General features: G+C 37.5%; 1 protein-coding gene across 1 annotated transcript in view; it reads right to left on the bottom strand.

Moving 5' to 3' along the window:
• The window catches only part of LOC145259314 (ferredoxin-fold anticodon-binding domain-containing protein 1 homolog), a 62,358-nt gene that overhangs the window by 4,641 nt on the left and 36,386 nt on the right, over positions 1-21,331 (bottom strand). The window contains exons 3-5 of the mRNA XM_080117205.1: positions 3,953-4,109; positions 2,067-2,270; positions 1,224-1,385 (exon numbers count right to left, since the gene is read on the bottom strand). Coding sequence (XP_079973331.1) covers positions 1,224-1,385; positions 2,067-2,270; positions 3,953-4,109 — 523 coding nt within the window. The remainder of the gene's footprint in view (positions 1-1,223; positions 1,386-2,066; positions 2,271-3,952; positions 4,110-21,331) is intronic.

Below are 21,331 nucleotides of genomic sequence, written 5' to 3'. Positions count from 1 at the left end.
AAGATATTTACAGCTTCTCTTCCAATTTTTGGATTTTTAATCATGTCAAAACTTTTTATCTCCTTTTGATGGATGGATTGTTGCTATTTCTTCTGATGAGTTAAGGGCAAAGTAGATTCACTGATTGATATAATAATTAAGTGATTGATTTTGTGCTACGAAACAGATACTGTCAAGAATTGTAAATGTCAACTGAATTAAAAGAATTGTAAAATGGTCAACATCATGAACTTTGGAATATAGACTTTTGTCATTTATTCATATTACAAGAATTGGTAAAACATTTGGAAGCATCATCATTAAAATTAAAACAATAAAAACCGACTAATTAGACAAAACGTTCTGAAGACAAGGTAATTGTTTATTTATTCAAAGTCTTGAAATTTTTTAATTTTAATGATGATGCTTCCAAGAATTTTACTAATACTTTTAAAACAAGTGTTCCTATATTCTGCTGAGATTTTCAGGGTGTTTCCACATAATTGCCAATAAAAAAATAAAAATTCAATTTCTTTTTCAAAGGAAGGGGGTATCAGAAAGTGTTAATATAGAATTCTTTTTCACCTACATATTTGCTTTAAAATTTGTTGAATTCTATTAAAATTTGTTTCTGTAAAAAATGTTCAAATTTTATTTTGAAGAAATAACCAAGAAAAAAACATGGTTGTTAGAAAGAGAAAAACTCCAAGCATGCACCGGGGGAGGGGGGGGGCAAATAGTAATTCTTTGATGAAACAAACTTTTCATTTGATGAGTCATTTGGTGTATGGCAGGAAACAACACAAAACAAATCAGGATGAAAATAAAAAGAAGAAAAATCAAGAAAGGAGAAAGAATGATAAAGTCACGGAGAGGAAGAAAGAAGAATAAAATCAAGCCAATTAACAAAAAATAAGGGTGTGATGCTGTAACATTTTGGCAGGAATCAGTCTTGGCTTAATAATGAAATTAAAAAAATAAAAAAGCCTCTACTAAATTCAAAGAAAAAGCGTGCTTCACACACATGTCCATATGCAATGTATTTTAGTGACACAATATTCTTAAGTGACTGCAATATATGGATTGTGTGAAGATGTCTTAATTTTTATAACCAGTCTTTTCTAAAGAAAATGAATTATGAATCTGTGTCCACAAAAATTTAACAAGTGCTCCAGTAGAATTGTCTTGTACTTCACTTAACAAAACCATTTTGATATAATTACATTTTGTTTGGAACTACTTACCTATAAGAAAGAATTTTAGAGTGCAAATAAGTCGGACAAAGAATTTCTTTTTTGTCAAGACTTATTGGCAGGGGATTAACATCCTGCGGCACACAAATAGGATCCCGTTTTTTGAATGTATGAGTGAGGCCACCTTCTGTACGGAAACCTTTATCTTGGCTCCTGTAAAAGAGAAATAAAAACATGTAATCTATTTTTTAAATAGTTATAATATCAGAGTCACCTCTTGCTCAATATTACAAAAGTGAACTGGCCAATAAGAAATTAAAAACGTCTAGAAATAGTCCTTATGTTTTATCAGAGGTTTCTTTTTGCTAGAATTAATTGTTCTACAAAGGCTTGAGTTTTTCTATACTAATATATCACCTATAGCTGAAGGGAAGATATACGGCTTAAACTTTTCCCAAAATTATATGATAACCCCCAAAAGTGTCAATCATAGAAATGTAATAAGATTTGACAATCCAACCATATTTGGTATACATAAACTTCAGTCTTTGCTGACTTATCCAGAAAGTTTCTAACATGAATCTCCAACAGTTTTGAAATTATGTCTGGGGACATTTCCATGATCGTTTTCTTAGTAGTAAATGTCACACTTGCACTTCACATTCATCAGATTTTTATCAATGGGATTATCTAAAAAATAAAATGTTATAAATCATCCTCATCTGTCATCAAATTGTATTCCATTCATGATTTTCAATCCCCTCATAATAGTTTTCATCATTCAATTCTCAATATAACCATCTCACTAACTCTTACCCCTTGAGTGTCTTTTAACCTTGATAATAGTGAATCATTTTTTAAAAAAATCTTTTCCCCTTTTATATGTATACAAACCTGAATCCTGTACAGGAATAACTGGGGTAAATTTCAGTTTTAAAAGGAATGACTCCTGTTAAAATAAATCCTGAGTTGGCTGCCATGGAAACAATCTGCCATGTATCAGCCCAAAGGCGTGGTTGATCAACCGGTGTTCCTCCCTGACCCCGACATAGGGTAACCATGACCTCGCCTGCTTCAGGAACTAGCACATAACTTGCACTGCAAGAGAATACAAAATTTATAAAATAAATCAAACGATTACTTGAATTTCGATTCTTCCTAATATCATAAGTAAAGTTATTGCATCAGATTTTCAAAGTCAAAACTAAACAGCATTAAAACTGACAAATAAAACTTTGTTTCTGACTTGCTAATTTTCATTTGTTATTGCTGTACCATGATTTTTGCAATATAATGTACTTAGTTACAATTTATTTTTACAATTACGTAATCCAACCCAAATAATTACTAATATGAAACATTTTTAAATAATCACTAAAAAAATAAAAATCAGCTAAGGGTAATTTTAAAAATATGCAAATAAATAAAAATGATTTTACTGCATCTCAATAAATGTTAGATAGAGTCAGCTAGCCTATTATATAAATGTAAGATATAATTCTGTATGTGTGTCTAAATAAAAATCAGAAACTATGTAAGAAACACTTACAAACCTTACCTCATATATAATTCTACTTAAAAAAAAGTATTTTTGAAATATCAACCTAGTGCTAGCACAGGATTTCTTTTTTATTATGCATTGTATTTGTATCTGATTTTTTTTTTTTTTTCAGAATGACATTATACTATTTATAGCTACTATTTACATTTTACAGAAGCTTGGCTTGTCAGATAATGATTCAAGATATTTGACAAATCCAATCTCCATAATTACAATTTGTATAATATTAATTTCTTCAATGACCAAATTGTCTTTAGGTCATTTTCATGTTTTAGTACTTGATTATTTTTTAATGTTCAGCTTTATTTGGTCTGTAGTCATTCGCGACAGCTACATTAATAATCAGTGCAAACTTTTCATTTTCATACCATATTACAATGTCTGATTTAATGACTATGTATTTGCCATCCTGCACAAATTAGAATAATAGTTAATTTGGTATATGTTGTTATGTTTGATGGTTTGTGTTTGTATATATTCTGTGATCTGTCAAGTTGCATGTCTTCATAAATATTCCAGTGAAGATAGTTGTATACTTTGCTGTGGCAGGCATAGCAGTAACTATCTGCCAATAGAAGCTGTCATCCAGACATTTGATCACTAAATGGTAAAATTTACACTAGCAATCAGAGTGTGTGTGTGTGTGTAGATAAAAGTCAGAAACTACACAAGGTACACTCCAAAAACTTACATCATTTTACAGTGTTACTCTAATCTGGTTATAGTCAGGAAACAAAACATTTTCGCATTCATTTCCTTGTGGATGATTCTTTTTTATTCTTACTTCAAAAGCACAGAAAGTAGATCAAACAGTCAGTCACATTTCTTTTTCTTTCTTTCTATTATATTGAAGCAATTGTCAGAAATAAAGGTGTGATTCAGTCAGAGGGAGAGTTATAGAAAGAAGTTTTTAAAGAGATGTTACACACACCTTTTTTTTAAACTCATTTATGGATGATATGATAACGTTGAATTTGAAAGAAAGATTAATAAAGCACTTAATAAAGATAGGTTATTTTGAAAGCTAATTTCTAAAAATAAAAACAAATATGATTATATTTTATTATTCATGAACCTTGCTAGTTTTAGCTTAAGCATAGTTTATTATTCAATAATTCTTGCTAGTTTTAGCATAAAGGATTTAGTTGGAATTCTGCTTCTTATTCCATAGTCAGCTATTTGGAACCATAACGAGAAATAAAAATAAGTAAACATTTACCTTTTAAAGAAGTCATTAAGCAAAGCCCGATTTTTTTTATTGTTAGACTTTCCACCAATGTGTGGAAAGTTAAAGATGATCCGTTGGAAGCGTTGCTGTCTGATCTGTGGATGAGTGTGCAACTCCCGTGCATCAACACCAAGGATCAAATTGGCCCCTTTGAAAATAGAAAGAAAACATTACCAAAAATGAGAATTTGCCTGTTGACATGTTTGGAGAAAGAATGTTTTGCATTCTTATAGATAATTAGGCTTGCAGAGTAAAAAGGTATAAGGTCTAACTCAGACTCATATACTTCTAAATATCTGATTCCTTATTTAAAATCTTGCAATATTTAATAATAATTGGACTGATGAATCGAGTTCAACTTCTTCCAAAATCTTTGATTAACACTAAAACTGTGTATTAATATAAATATTCAAACTTCAGTGACACTGTTTATGCCTGCAGATTTGGTATTGGTAGCAATTCTATATTCTACACAGATTGTCATTATTAAGTTCACAAGAGATGCAGTGAGTTAAGTAGTTTGATTTCTGTCAAAAACTCTTTCTGTAGAAAATGTGCTAGTACAGCTCGGCCAATTAAATGTCTTGTATTGAATTCTTTATGAACAGTCTGAAGAAGGTGGACATTATGGACTAATTTTGCTATGTTGGTGATATGATCTGCCTTAAAGGGGGAGAATTAAGTTTGATATTGCGTGTTCAAACTTCATATAGAAGTTTTATGAACTTCTTTCCATTTCATTAACTTTCATTTGAGGTTGACTTTAAAACATCTATATCAACAGTGCAATATTACATATAAGTGAAGGTTGGACTTCCATAAATCCGGCATCTCTGAGGATGTAGAGAAAATATAGACCTAAGATATAGTGACTTTGTGGTATGTGCCTTGATGACAGAATTAGTACTAACTACCTGTTATTGAGGATAAAGGCACCCACTGGAATCAGCTCTACATAAGTGTTGCAGGATTTTATCATCTGTGAAGATTTAGTTGACATTTGGGGAGTGTTGATGTGACACTTAGACAGTGCTGGTGTAAGATTGGGAACTGCCGATACTCTGGTTACTGGAGTGATTAGTCTTACAACTAAGAATGTAGACATAGGCAAATATACTGGCTAAGCTATTTTGGTCAAAACCCATTGACTGTATTTCTGAATTAGTATGTTACATTTGCTGGTTCTATGAAACAAACAAATAACTAAAGGTAATTCACGGTAAAATTTATTGCAAAAACATTTGTGGTATTAGCTGACTGTGTACATAGTTCTCAGCCCAGTCTTGAAGTGAAATGTTTTAATTTAGTATTATAAAGGATGTTATGAAGTCATAATACCTATATAAGGGTCAGATATGTCCTAAAGTGGAGTACTGTTGCCACATGTGACAGGAGCTGCTTGGAGCACCTATCCTGCCTTGACAGAGTTCAAAACCAGCTTCGAAACCTAGTAGGTGATGCCCTTTTCTCTTTCTTGCAATCTTTTTCCCACAGAAGAGATTTTGCGAGCCTGTCTCTGCTCTATCATTATTTTCATGGTAAGTGCTTGGCTGAACTTCAAGCTATGGTTTCTCCTTGCAAAACTTTCACAAGAAAATACTTCTCTATCTACAACCACTATCAACAATTTTACCTACTCCCTATTTGTGCTAAACACAACTTCTATGAACAGAGCCTCTTTCCTACAACTGCTCACTTGTGAAACTCTTTTCAGCTGGCCTGCTTTTCAGCTGACTACGCTCCTGTTGTCTTCAAGTCCAATGTAAACAAGTTCTTGTTGAGTCATCACCTTAAATAATCAAATCATACTCAATTTCTAATTACGACTACACTGTTGTTCCAGAGACCAACATACACTCAGTAACCTTTATTCTCGATTAGCCTTCAGGCCTTCATATATAGTCACTCCATTATAAAAAAAGGAGAAAAAATATGTGGGAGTTCGTGATTGTCAGTCCATTACAGGATAGTAGCAGCGAGGGTCAGGTACTTTTCCATTCAAAGTTGTTCTGGGTTGTGATGGTTTGGCTTAATGCTTATGCTTTTGAAGCTAAGGTCTTTAAATTTATAATGTTTGCATACATTGGAGCAGTGGACAAATATGATGACAACCATTTGTGGTGGTATAGATATATTTAACAGGGGTTCTGTTAATAAATAGATGTATACACATCTCAGTTAATGTTAACCGAGAAAAAGGTAGCAACAGCACATAATGACTTGAACAAATTCTCCGGTTTACAAACCTAAATTGTGTAAGGAATAGATAGACTCTGCCTATTGCCGGCTTTCTGACTCCTTCTTTGTTTATTAGCCAGGTGCAGAGGTACAATACCAGGGACTCGCCAAAGCCACCCTGTACTTGGCCTTGTTTCCTGACTAGGACATTGAATGCCATTTTCTATTTCCAATTTCTTTCTTTCTCTCACAAACTGAGCAAATTGGGTTTGCTTGCATACCACTTGTGCTCACTCAAGTGGGTGGGCTGATCTTGTCTGAGAGATTGACAGTTTGTCTGGCTGATGTTTCCAACTAACAGTACAGGAGCTTTAACACTTTGGTAGTGTGGCTGCTCTATCATCAGTTGTATAATATCGGGATAGTTGTAGTGTGATGTTGTGCATGGAAAAGGACCTTGCTGCTATCTCTGGTGAGCTTTCACAAGGCCACAACTTTCTAGACAGGACTCAGCTAATGAATCATTGTATGCATAACCTTGGCATCAAAACTGGCTAACTTTTTTCAACACTCTCTTCCCAACCTTAAATTAAACAAAGAACATAATGAAATAACAACTCAAACAAATATCACAATCAAACCAGACAACCACCCAAACAAAACCAATTTACCTCCTCCCTTGAGGCTTACATTCACAAATATCCATGAGTTTAGAAGTAATCTAAATGAGGTAGAGTCTTACAAACTCCTTGGATATCTTAGCATTAAGTGAAACAAATCTACACTCTGCAATCTTCTCTAACTACTTTAACATGATTGGATTTTTTTTTAACAAGGTGGTCACCACTTATCAAGGCCTGGAAGCCACTCAGGGATAAGGGTTATTGTAAGTACAGTACGTTAGTGTGAATATTTAAAGTGTCTACTTAAGGGGGGGGCGGTTCATCAGGAATTTGTTTACGTTGGACTTGAAGACATCCAAGTTGTAGTCAGGAGGAAAGCAGGCAGACGGAACAGAGTTCCACAGGCATGCAGTTCTAAGAAAGAAGCTGCGTTCATGGAATCTACGTTTTGATTTAGGCATAGATAAAGAGTGGGGAAAGTTTTTGACAGTGGATTCAGCTAGACAGGTGTTTTTTGTAAAAGATTGGCGAGGGGGGACCAGAGATTGGAGTTCAGACGAACACCTGCCATGGAAATAACGATAAAACAAGGATAGGCTTGCAACGTCTCTTCTGTGGGAGAGAGGTTGCAGAGAAGAGAAAAGGGCATCCTCCACTAAGCCACAAAGTCTATTTTGTACTCTGCCAAGGCAGGATAGGCTGTTTTTAGCAGCTCCTGCCCAGATATGGCAGCAGTATTCCATCCTTGGCTTTTATATAGATAGAGAATTGCATCAGTAGTGAGATATCTTCTGGAGCGGTAGAAGGATCTCACCATCTTTCCAGCGACCTTGGCAACAGACTTGATGTACGTGCTCCATTTCAGATCAGGAGTGAAGGTCAAGCCCAGAAGCTTGTCAAAACATGGGGCTTCTACTAGATGAGAGCCATCCATTTCAATTGATGCCAGATGGGAATCAGAGCGTTGATGATGTAAAGATAGGAGTTTGCAGTTAGATATATGCATGGGCTTAGAGTCTATATTTGTAGCACCCTCTCTTTAACTTGAATCGGATGACCAGACTTTTATATGGTTTTGAGTAACCTTTCATCACTGCATTATTACTTATATTTTCTCTACCATTCTTCCTTAAATACGGACTGCACCTTAATCGACCACATCTCTGATAGTATAGATGCAGCACTCTCCTAAGATAGTAAAACCTAAATACATGTGTTTGGTGACTTTAATATCCACCATAAAATTGGCTTGGTTTCTCATGTTGCACAGATGCAGCTGGATGCTCTGCTTATAGTTTCTCTTTAGCCTATTACCTCACACAGACAGTCATATTCCCAACTCGCCTCCCAGATCATGAACACCAGCAGCCGTCACTTCTAGACCTATTCCTTACCAAAATACCTGAGGATTGTGTAACTAATGCCCAGAGTCCACTTGGAAATGCAGACCACCTAGTGGTATCAGTTGACCCACACTTAAATTCCAACTCCAAGGTGAGGACCCACTGCTCAAAACAACAAGGTACTACAAAACGGCTCACTGGGAAGCCATTAGAGAACACATCAGAGAGGACTCATGGACCAATATTTTCTCTCTTCTTGCTAAACAGTATGCCAATGAGACAATTGAATGGTGCAAAGTGGGCGTTGAAGCACATGTTTCTACACGGAAGTATTATAGCAAGCCCCACTCACCCCCATGATTCACTACAGATGTGCAGTTGCCCTTGCACAAAGACAGCATGCATGTAACCAGTTCGTACATCATAAGTCAAATAAAAATAAGCAATAATTCATAGATGCTAGAAATCATTGTAAGAGAGAAATAGCGACAGCAAAAAAAAAAAAAAAAAAAAGAAGAAAGAAGCATACTGAAATAATCAGGGAACACATAGAATCGTAAAAGTTAGGAACTTGTATTTCTGGAAAATCTATAATAGTGTAGTGAATAAAGGGCAATCAGTAATTGCCCCACTATCCAACAACCAGAAGGTTTTATGCATGGCAACCAAGAACGCGGAACTACTTACCCAGCCATTCACCTCCAACTCCACCTTAGAGTCAACAAACAACTGCCTCCCAAATTTCCCTATGTGAACTGAAGCCACACGAAATGATGTGAAAATCACTCCTTTTCATGTCTGCGATATGATAAAAAAAAAGCGTGTGATCCTGATCTCATCCCTGCTATACTAATCAAGAAATGCTCAGCTAGGCTAGCCCCTGTACTTTCCAAGCTCTACAATAAATGCCTTGCTGAATCTTGCTTCACTAATAGCTAGAAGATAACCTCTGTGGTACCAGTGTACAAGAATTATGGTGAAAGAACCGACCCTCTCACTTATCGCCCTATCAATCTCCTCCCTTCACTAAAATTTTTGAAACTTTAACTAATCAAGCACTAGTCCACCACCTTGCAAAAGCAAATCTCTCTGATAAACAGTATGGACATAGGTAATGTTGTTCTACTGCAAATATTTTAACAGTCATCTCTAAACGCATATACCATGGACTGGATAAGGCAAGTGAAGGCAGGGCTGTAGCTCTTGCTATATCCAAGGCCTTCGAAAAAATCTGGCATGAAAGACTGCTAATGAAAATTAAATTGTACAGTATAACTGGACATAAACTAAATATAATTTAATCCTTCTTAGACAATAGGACCATCTAGGTTGTCATTAATGGACGCACATCCAAGCAGCATAACATTAATGCTAGAATGTCTCAAAGGTTGATCCTTGGACCACTATTATTCCTGATATTCATAAACGACCTCTGATAAGATTGTGTCCGAGATGGGTATATTATATATTTTCTGATGATACAATGCTCTATAACATGCAAAAAGAAAGAACGGATGTACATAAATCTAAGTCAATGACAGAATCGTTAGAATATGACCTCCAGACTGGAGTGGGATGGGGCCGTAAATGGATGGTAACATTTAATGCTAGTAAGACCAAGCTGCTCTCTTTTAACAATTACAAGGCGCCTCTCCAACAACCAATATCCATGACAAAAACCACCCTTCCTGAGAATTCTTCCTTTAAACTCCTCAGCCTTACATTCGTAGGCAATATGAACTGCCACAAATACATTGAGGACATTGCAAAAAACTACTGCAAAGAAGGTGGGTTCCCTCTATTGAGCTAGAAGACTACTCAAACCTAAGAGTATCCTGTACCTCTACAAGGCCACCATTCGCCCATGCATGGAGTATTGTTGCCACATCTGGGCTGGTGCATCTACCACTAGCCTCTCTCTCTTGGGTAAGTCCAAAAAAAGTTTTCAATCTAATAGGTCCCACTTTGTCAACTAAGCTTCAACTCCTGTCTCATCACTGCAATGGTGCATCTGCGCCCGTTTTACAAATATTTTAATGGAATGCACTCACGCCCCCCCACATCAACGTACATATTCCCGACAAACCCGCTTAGCAATAAGATCTCACCCCTTCACTGTTGAGGTCCCTAAATTCCAGAAAGCTTCTACTTGAATAGTTTTTCCTTCGAACGGCTGGACTTTGGAATTCCCTTTTTGCTATCTGTTTCTCTTACTGTAGAGATATGCAGACGTTTAAATGTAATGTAAACCAACATTTTTTTTTTTTTTACACAGTGATCACCACTTATCAAGGCCCGGAAGCCACTCAGGGATAAGGGTTATTGCAAGTACATTATGTTAGTGTGGAGATTTGATGAAGTGTTTACTTAAGGGGGCGGTTCATTAGGAATTTGTTAACGTTGGACTTGAAGACATCCAAGTTGTAGTCCGGTGGGAAGCAGGCAGACTGAACAGAGTTCCACAGGCGTGCAGTTCTAAGAAAGAAGCTTTGTTAATGGAATTAACGTTTTGATTTAGGTACAGATATAGAGTGGGGGAAATTTTTGACAGTGGATTCAGCTAGACGGGTGTTTTTCGTGAAAGATTGGCGAAGGGGGACCACAAATTAGAGTTCAGACGAACACCTGCCATGGAAATAACGATAAAACAAAGATAGGCTCGCAACCTCTCTTCTGTGAGAGAGAGGTTGCAGGGCAGAGAAAAGGGAATCCCCCACTAAGCCACGAAGTCTATTTTGTACTCTGTCAAGGCAGGATAGGCTGTTTTTAGCAGCTCCTGCCCAGATATGGCAACAGTATTCCATCCTTGGACGTACTTGGCTTTTATATAGATAGAGAATTGCATCAGTAGTGAGATATTTTCTGGAGCGGTAGAAGGATCCCACCATCTTTCCAGCGACCTTGGCAACAGACTTGATGTACGTATTCCATTTCAGATCAGGAGTAAAGGACAAACCCAGAAGCTTGTCAAAACACGGGGCCTCACCTAGACGAGAGCCATCCATTTCAATTGATGCCAGATGGGGATCAGAGCATTGATGATGTAAGGATAGGAGTTTGGTTTTGGATGCATTAAAGGTAACCAGCCACGTCTTCCCCCACTGAACCACGCGCTCGAGATCAGAGGAGAAAGAATCAGAGAGAACTTTGTCATTTACAGCCTTTGATGTGTTGCCGTAGATGGTCGTGTCATCAGCATAGATGTCAATGAATGATTTAAGTATGTGTTTAGGGAGGTCATTGATGTAGATCAGGAAGAGAGTTGGGCCCAGGATTGACCCCTGAGGGACTCCAGCATTTATATTGCAGGCCTCCGATTTTTGTCCATTTACTACTACTCTTATGAGCCTATCGGAGAGAAATGATTTAATGATTGAGAAAACATTTCCAGTAATACCGTAGCTGGAAATCTTGTGAAGTAGACCCTTATACCATACCTTGTCGAAGGCCTTTGATATGTCAAGAGCAAGTACCCTAGAAAGGAAGCCTTTTTCAAGAGATTCACTAATCCTGTGAGATATAACTGTCAACACATCTGTGGTAGATCTTGCAGAACAGAAACCATATTGTGTGTCACTAAGAAGGTTGTTCCTGCTGAGGTGGTTGACTATTTCTCTATTTAATATGGATTCCAGCAACTTACTCATAACACATAGGAGACTTATTGGTCTGTACTGAGAGGGAGATGACTTATCACCTGAATTCTTAAATACAGGGCAAACTGATGAGGTCTTCAAGGGAGTCAGAAAGCACTTCTCCTTAAGGCAGCAAGTTCTGGTTGAAGCTTTTTTAACACTATAATTGGGATGCCATCAGGGCCAGTTGCTTTACTGGAATCTAGGTTCTTGATTAGCTTGGTGACCTGATGCACGGATATTTGTATGTTACCTAGCTTGTTCTGTGTTATAGGAGGAAATATGGGGAGTTGATGGCCTTCGTCGCATAGGGTAGAATTAGCTGCAAAGTTCTTTGCAAATAGTTTGGCCTTGTCTGACGCTGACAAGATGACCTCTGGTCCATTGATAATGGTTGGGATAGAACGCACATTTCTGTTCAGGATCCTATTTGTTATTTGCCAAAACTGGTGGGAACCAAGCCGCTGATCAGCTACCTTGGATTTAACAGACTGGGCATATAGCTCTCTTGCATTTTTTATTACTCTTTTACAGTGGTTGCTGGCAGTCCTGAAAGCAGCTTTAGTCTCAGTGCATCTATTACGTTGGTAGCTATGGAAAAAATGATTTCTGTGCGCGATAGCAGCAGCACATTCTGGGGAGAACCATGGCTGGCTGTTAGGTTTTTGTTGAAATTTTTTAGATGGTATGAATTGGTCTATGCCTACAATTAACCATTCGGTCAGATCTGATACTATAGAGGACACTTAGTTTTTAAACATGGAGTGCAGAGGTAAATCAGATATGAATGTACGGAAGCTATCCCAGTCAGCCATAGAGTATTGATATACAGTACGGTGGAGGGGTACATCTGGGGGCTTCTTACATTTCGTTTTTATCTTAACTGATATGACAGAGTGGTCGGAGGATCCTAGAGGAGAATGAACGGAACATGAACATAGCTCAGGGGAAGTTGAGAGAAAAAGGTCTAGGAGGCTTGCATATTGACCGGGTGTATCGGGCACACGGGTGGGTTCGTGAACAATCTGAGTGAGGTCATAAGCAATGGCAAAATCATGACAAAACCTCCCCTCATCATCTGTCTTATTTGAATGGGTCAGCCATTCCACGTTATGGACGTTGAAGTCACCACAGATGTGGATGTTAGCCGAGGGATGTGAAGACAGTATGTGGTCTATTTTCTCAGATATGCTCTTAAAGATATGTTGTGGGACCTATAGAGGGCAAATATAAATGCAGTGGTGTTAGCAAGTGCAACCCTGAAGCACATATAGGGTAAATTAGGATCTTCTCTAGAGATATCCCTGCCACACGGGAAGCCATCTTTAATGTAGGCACATATTCCATGCCCATGGCGATCTTGGGTGTCAGATTTAGCTGAATAATTAGAGTATCCGTTAATTATTAACTCATCTAGGGAAGTGGTCGGCCCTATTCCAGTTTCACTTAGAAATAATATGTCCAGTTTCGTCTCCTGTAATTGGGTTTCAACCTCTGGAAGGTTGGAACGTAGACCCCTGATGTTGGAGAAGGAGACCTGGTAGTAGGGGTCTACGTTGGAAGATGGGGTTCTAGGTTTAATCGAGTTTTTATTCTGGAGATATTTCATGTTGAGTTTTTGGGATTTGTGGAATAGGTCGGCATACTTGGTTAGAGCAGTACAGGGAGGGAAAGTAAGAGAGAAAAAGACAGGAAAATTTTTTTTTTTTTTGTAGCACACGAAAATGTAAAGCCGTAACAATTACCCACTAGTATGGCATCGAGAGGCCCCACCAGAGACTACTGCATGGTCCAGATCCACTCACCAAATGGCAATACAGCAGTCCCAGTATTTTGCGCCTGCTGTTAGGACAGCCTCCTTAGTGGTTAATCCAAGGTTCGGGTCCCTGACTATCAGGCGGATAACGTCAGCCTAGACAAAACGTTTACCTCCAGCACCCTTACTAGTGACATGGCCACAAGGACAGACAGAGACAGAAAAATTTCCGACATCTCAGACTATTGGTCACCAAGTACTTCCGACCTTTAAGCAGCTTTTTCTTCACCTTTTGTCAGAAAAATCACTCATTGAATGAGGACTGAATGACAAAATAGAAGAAGCGAGAGTTACTGGAGCTGCCGATAACACATCCACTGTATTATCTACTCTCCATAGTCTTATTAATCTTTTCTAGACCTAGTCCCAAATAGTAGCCACTTACATCCAATTGGTGATAACCCTTGTTAGAGATGAATGGAAGTAAAAATAAAAATAAAAAATAAAAACCAATGTAAATAATAGAATTTCATGAAGAAAACTTTATATGATCATGGCAGATATGCAACGAATATCTGATGTAAAAGAAAAAAAAAATACCCACTAATGAACGATAAAAAAGGGTTTTCTTAAAAAATAAGTGCAATTGAATTTTTTTAAAAAAACTTTTATTTGATACAAACAAGCTTATTGTCACTGATGTGTAAATTACTCCTGTGATAGTGGGCAGATTTACAGGGGTGGGGCAACCTGGGTTGAGAGTTGGGTAATAAGATATTTGGTCATATTACATTTCACTTTCTGCATGCTGGTATGATTGAGGAAACAGGAAGCAGGTAAAGAATTCTAAAACAAGTTGCCTGAAAAGGATAGAAAACTTTTTGGCATCCAGGAATCTCAATATTGAAAATGTGGGATTTTGCTGCTAGTCATGTGGGTCAGAAATATTTTTGCTGGGAGGGTATACGCACACTTAGTTCATCAGAGCATATTTTCTGAATGTATTTGCAAAATAAACAAAATGACACAACATTTGGGCGATGGGACAAGTTGTACGGTCCCATATTACTACTCCTTTCTTTACAATTAGAATAAAGTAAATGTTAACATGCTGTCAGCTGAAATCCAACACTCCAGGAAATACTCCATGACTATGTGCTAATAATAGCAACAACCGTCTTCAAACAGCAAAGAGAAAACACAAAAACTTCATTTTTCACAAATTAAGCAAAAGCAAAATACTATTATTTTGAATCTAGATAAAAATTAAGACAATAAACATTGAAGACAGTTTTTACTGTAAGTAATATGGTGTGAAATTAATTATGGTCATTCATTGTTTAGCAACACCATCATTAGCCATGGAGCCTGTAGCATGAATAGCTCTCCATAAAGCCAGCGGATTTCATAGTGAATCTTCAGTTTAGCCTGGGAGCTAGGAGCATCCCTATATCGACTTAACAAGACTCAAGTCGGCGTTGTCACTGTGAAGACCAAAGGCGGCAGAACATTATGCACACTCCACTTCTGCCTATGTGCTGGGTCTCCCCACAACTTGCTACTCCACTTCCTGAAAATTATTTAACTCTCCAGCAGCTTCCAGCAACTCCAGTTCACTCTTGCAACTTCCAGACACACCAGCAGCTTCTAGCTACTCCAACTCACTCTTCCAGCTTCCAGTGACTCCAGTTCACTCCTGCAGCTTCCAGCGACTTCAGCAGTTTCCTGTGACTCCATTTTACTCCTGCAGTGACTCCAGCATGTCTAGTACATTCTATAAGCTTTGGTGCTTCCAGACACTAGTTCCAGTTCCCACTGACGTCTGACTACCTCTTCCAGTGCCTACTGACGTCCAGTTACCTGTACCAGTAACCACCGACGCCCAGCTATCTGTACCAGTACCCACTAATGTCCAACTATCCATACCAGTGCCCACTGATGTCCAGCTACCTAAAAGATCCAGGAATCACAACCTCACGAGGTATCCATTCTCGCTGATCCTGAATCCATGGCCATACATTTTACTATTTATTTCTTGGTAAAAATAAAACGGTACATATCGTTTTTAACTGACCATTTTTGTTTATCATCCGTCTTTGCTATTGCCATCATCTTTTTACGTTTATGTCTACTTTATTAGTTGTATGATCGATTGGACATGCATGGTGCTAATACTTGGTAGATAGTGTGACACCTATTGGGTTAAAAATTCTATTTTGCATCATGTCCAAGATAATGAGGTCAGTAATTTGTGCACAAATTCAGATGTAGCAATAGTTCATATATGAGACTTGTAGCATAATTTCTCTTTTTATATGCATTTTTGCCTAAACTCATATGTACAATATATGGGCACAGATTTCATTAACATTTTTTTTTTTGTGTGTGTGTATATATATATATATATATATATATATATATAAATTACTATAAACATACAAATAAAATATTCTGGTCTTTTGATAAGGAGAAAAATGTAGTAATTAGTGTCTTATCCTTCGAGGCATGATCTTGTTCTTTCAGAAGAGGAATAGTTCATCAATTATTTATCACACGACACGTGGAACTCTTAATCAGGAAAATGTGTTGATGATTAAAAAGAATTGAGATTCTACATTATTTAAGCAATAATTCGTTTACACCTTGAAAAACTTGGTGGAAAGAACAGAAAAAACAACTATTTTTAAATTAAAATTGGGAGGTGTTTCATATATAAGCCTAACATGAAAATAATCCTCCATTTCCATGTCTTTCTAGTGTCTTAGATCAGGTTTTCCTTTTAATTTTTTTTTTTTTCAATGGGAAATAAATTTGATGCGTTTTAGATCGGTGGGGGAGGGTTAAAGTTTTAGGGGATTACCTGTGGTTTTAAGACCAGGGAATTAGAATTACCGAGATAATTTTTATTTTTGTTCCTATCCAGAGTGCCCCCTTTTTGGGGAGCTTCATTTTCCCCACATTAAAATTCACCTAACTCTGCCCTCATGAGGAGGCAAGTAAATAGGACCTAACACATTTATAATAAAGAAATTTTTTTTCCTCAATGTAAAATATAGATGAAAAATGAGTAATTTTTTTGTTTTTTTTTGTTTTTATGAAAAGTGAGTTTTTTTTTGATTTTTTAAAAATATTTTGAAAAGCGATTTTTTTTTAATTGCTATAAATTTCACAAACATGCTATCGAAATATTTCCAAATTTTCAAGACCTTTTCCGCTTTTCATATTGTATGCCTCTTGATACATGGCCTTGCCGATATGAGACCATTTCATATCTCCCTCAATACCGATATATACTTTCATCTTCTTTTAATGTGAGATCAGTAGGCCTCAATATTGTCGGTGCAAACACCAGTGATAGGGTCCACAAAATTTTGGGAATATTTGACAGTCCCGTGTACATAGCCTCGATTTCCCAAATATGAATAGCTCCTCCATTAGCCGTATGAAAAATTGAACCAGCAGCGACACATTCTGAAATAACATGTTTCAGTGTTGTGGCCGAGCGGTCTGAGATTTGCTGTAAAAATCTTTTTTTGGGGAATTTGGTCATAAAACCCAATGACCCATATTTGGTTGGTGATTCTCCCAACATGGTTTTTCCTTTTGAAAAGCAGACTTTCGTTGATTTGCACTACATGTCCAGGGCTGCCAATCAGTTCTCTGTCATGCAGCATTTTACTGGCACTATCTCTGCAATATATAAGAAATTATTTCTCACATTCCCAATTTCTTCCTTGCAGAGGCAAAAGAATCCACAAATACAAAGGCCATACCTTTCAAACTAAAAATTAATTCAAATGTAACAGCAATGAAAGTTTATTGGTTCTGGTAAAGTCCATTTGTAAAACAGTGACCAGTTTTGCCTCACTATGCATGGAGCCAGTAGTATGAATTCCTAATGTCGGAATGTTAGTTCTTTGTTCCTCGAAAGGATCCATGAATGTTTATGGTGGACTCGGTCGGAATGTTGGCGCCTACAATTAGGCATAATGTGAGTCTCTTTGGACTCTAGTTGAATTGAGACAAAATCCAATATTTCGTAAATATAACATGAAGAACTGTTCTTGAATGTTATCCTTTAATTAGGATACTGAACAGAAGTGTGCGTTCTATCCCAACCATCATAAATGGACCTGAGGTCATCTCATCAGCATCAGACAAAGCCAAACTATTTGCCAAGAACTTTGCAGCTAATTCTGCCCTATGCAACGAAGGCCATCAACTCCCTGTATTTCCTCCTATAACAGACAACACACTATGCAACATACAAATATCTGTGCGTGAGGTTGCCAAGCTAATCAAGAACCTCGATTCCAGTAAAGCAACTGGCCCTGATGGTGTTCTAATTACAGTGTTGAAAAAGCTTCAACCAGAACTTGCCCCCATACTTACAAAACTGTTTAAGCGCTGTCTTAAGGAGAATTGCTTCCCAACACTCTGGAAAACCTCATCAGCATGCCCTGTATTTAAGAATTCAGGTGATAGGTCATCTCCCTCTCAGTACAGACGAATAATTCTCCTGTGTGTTATGAGTAAGTTGCTGGAATCCATATTAAATAAAGTAGTCAACCGCCTCAGCAGAAATAACCTTGTTAGTAACATGCAATATGGTTTCCATTCTGCTAGATCTACAGCAGATGTGCTAACGGCTATATCTCATAGGATTAGCGAATCTCTCGACAAAGGCTTCCTTTCTAGGGCAATCGCTCGAGAAGGTATGGCATAAAGGCTTACATCACAAGATTTCCAGCTACAGTGTAACTGGAAATGTTTTCTTAATTATTAAATCATTTCTCTCTGATAGGCTCTAAAGAGTAGTGGTTGATGGGCAGAAATCAGAAGCCCACAGTATTAATGCTGGTGTCCCTCAAGGGCCCATCCCTCTTCCTGATCTACTTCAATGATCTCCCAAAACACATACTTAAATCATTCGTTGACATCTATGCTGATGACACGACCGTCTATGGCTACACATCAAAGGCCGTAAATGACAAAGTTCTCTCTGATTCTCTCTTCTCTGATCTTGAGCGCGTGGTATGGGGGAAGAGGTGGCTAGTTACTTTTAATGCATCTAAAACCAAGCTTCTATCTTTACATCATCAACGCTCTGATCCTCATCTGGCATCAATTGAAATTGATGGCTCTCGTCTTGGGGAGGTTCCATGTTTTGATAAGCTTCTGGGATTAATCTTTACTCCTGATTTGAAATGAAACACATACATCAAATCTGTTGCCAAGGTTGCTGGAAAAATAATGGGATCCTTCTACCGCTCCAGTAAATATCTCCCTGCTGATGCAATTCTCTATCTATATAAAAGCCAAGTACATCCAATGATGGAGTACTGCTGCCATATCTGGGCAGGAGCTGCTAAAAACAGCTTATCCTGCCTTGACAGAGTACAAAATAGACTTTGAAGCTTAGTAGGGGATGCTCTTTTCTCTTCCCTGCAACCTCTCTCCCACAGAAGAGACGTTGTGAGCATGTTGTTGTTGTGGTGTTATTTCCATGGAAGTGCTTGTCTGAGCTCCAATCTCTGGCCCCCCCCTCTCACCAATCTTTCACGAAAAACACCTGTCTAGCTGAAACCACTGTCAATAATTTTCCCCACTCATTACTGTGTCTAAATCAAAATGTAGATTCCATGAACAAAGCTTCTTTCTTAGAAGTGCACACCTGTGGAACTCTTTCCCACCTGACAACAACTTGGATGTCTTCAAGTCCAACATAAACAAGTTCCTGATAAACCACCCCTAAGTAAGACACTTTATCAGATCTCCATTACTAACGATTACTACGATATTGTCCCATGGGTTACTGTACACGCAATAACCCTTATCCCTGAGTGGCCTCTGGGCCTTGATAAGTGGTGACTTCCATCTAAATAAAAAGATACAGCATGAAGGAATTTCACGTGGCTCCCTCCAGTGTGGGAGCTGCTGGTTTTGGAGTCTTTCCGATGTGGACTGAAAAATAAAGCATGATACAAAAGCATGCCAAGCAAATCTCCTGACTTATTCAAAATTAACTAATGACGGCCGACCACTAAACTGTGGGTGGCTGAACAAAAAGAAATGGCGAATGTAAATGAAATTTCTCGCACACTGCCAAGGGGGGAAAAAGTAATGGATAATCATTACTTTTTCCCAATACAAATTAATTAATAATACGGTCGGATAAATGACAAATAGCAAGTTAATCTAATAAGCATAAGTCTTAACTCAGACAAATTTATAATTTCAATATATTTTAGTTCAGTTAAACTTCTTAACTTTAATGTGTTTGTTTATTGATAATTGAAATTGAGATTTTTAATGCAGTTAAAACTCCTTAATATTAATATGTGTGCCACTGTCTGCTATTAATTTCCAGATTAAACTTCAATAATACTCATGCATCCAGGCATTAGCTAATTTTCAGTGTAGAATGACCTGAGGAGCTTCATCCTTACACTTAGAACAAAGCCACTCCCCTAAGGTATCTTGCTGATTAACTCCTACACAGCTGAAATGGTGCCAACTGTCACAGGAATCACAGCACACAATGGGTGATGTTCCATCATTAAAAACTGAACAGGTTAAGCAGAAAAAGGGACCTTCTTCTTCTATAAACTCAGTTGATACAATATCATCATTACCCTTAGTTTCCAAGGGCACAAGATTTTTTAAGGAATGGATCTGTTCACACCTGTCTTTAAGAACGACTGCAGAACGAACATTGTCACTTCTAGTAATTAATTTAATTATTTTACCAAGATTCCAAAATTGTCAGGTTTTGTTGGTAGACTTAATAAGTACTATCTCTCCAACAGATAGCTTGAGAGCACAATTGCTCCCAATTTTGGTATTGACTTCTCTTAATGACAAGAGGTAATCATTATGCCAGATACAATTGAATTTTTCAACAAATTTATTCCTCATTTTGAGGGAATTTAACAAAGCAGTCCTATTTGGGGAGGGGGTCAAGACCTAATTCAGAATCATAATTATTAATAAGCAAACGAGGTTGATAGCATGTTTGGAGAAAATGATTTGGAGTTAAAATACTAAAGTCTCTGTCGGCAGAAGCAATATAAGTGAGGGGTCTGTCATTTATTGCCTTTTGCACATCAGAAAGTGCAGTCAGAAATTCAAAATAATCCAACTTTCTTCTGCCCAATAGTTTCCTCAAACATTGCTTGACAGTTTTAATTAGTCTCTCCCAGGCTTCCCCTTGCCAGGCAGAGTAAAGGGGAATTGTTCGATGGATGATGTGAATGGATTTAAATTGTTTCCTCAACTTATCCAATTCAAGCACGTTCGACAACAATATTCCGGACGCAACAAAAGATTTTGCGTTATCAGAATATACATGCATAGGGATACCAAATAAATTAGTAAACCCAACAAAGGCCAGCATGAAAGAGCGGGTGCTGTTGTCCAGCAATAATTCTAAGTGAATTGCACACAAACTCATGCATGTAAATAGTAATATGTACATTTTAACTTCCACCCCTCTAACTTTTATGGAAAATTGACTGGTGAAATCCACACCCACTTGTTTAAATGGGCAAACACAGTTGATCCTATGAGCAGGCAATAGTGACCCTGCAGGTGCCTTACAAGGCAGAGCATTTATTTTTTTACATATGATGCAAGTACGCACGAAGGCTTTTCGGCTTGTCTCCTCTGAAGGATTCAAACCACAGACAGCCTTAACTTATTGAGGGTTGAATTAAACCCCTGTGGCAACAGTTAAGATGAGCTTCCTTAATCGTCAATTTTGTTTTTTTTCCCAATAAAAGGGGAAACTTGACCTCGAAGGGCAGAATATCAGAATTCTGTATCCTACGTTTGGT

Source organism: Euprymna scolopes, chromosome 34, assembly GCF_053919585.1.
Source record: "Euprymna scolopes isolate OS-2025 chromosome 34, ASM5391958v1, whole genome shotgun sequence".
NCBI classification, from domain to species: Eukaryota; Metazoa; Mollusca; class Cephalopoda; order Sepiida; family Sepiolidae; genus Euprymna; species Euprymna scolopes.
The sequence above is the reverse complement of the archived record's forward strand: the minus strand, read 5'-3'. Positions and strand labels throughout refer to the sequence as shown.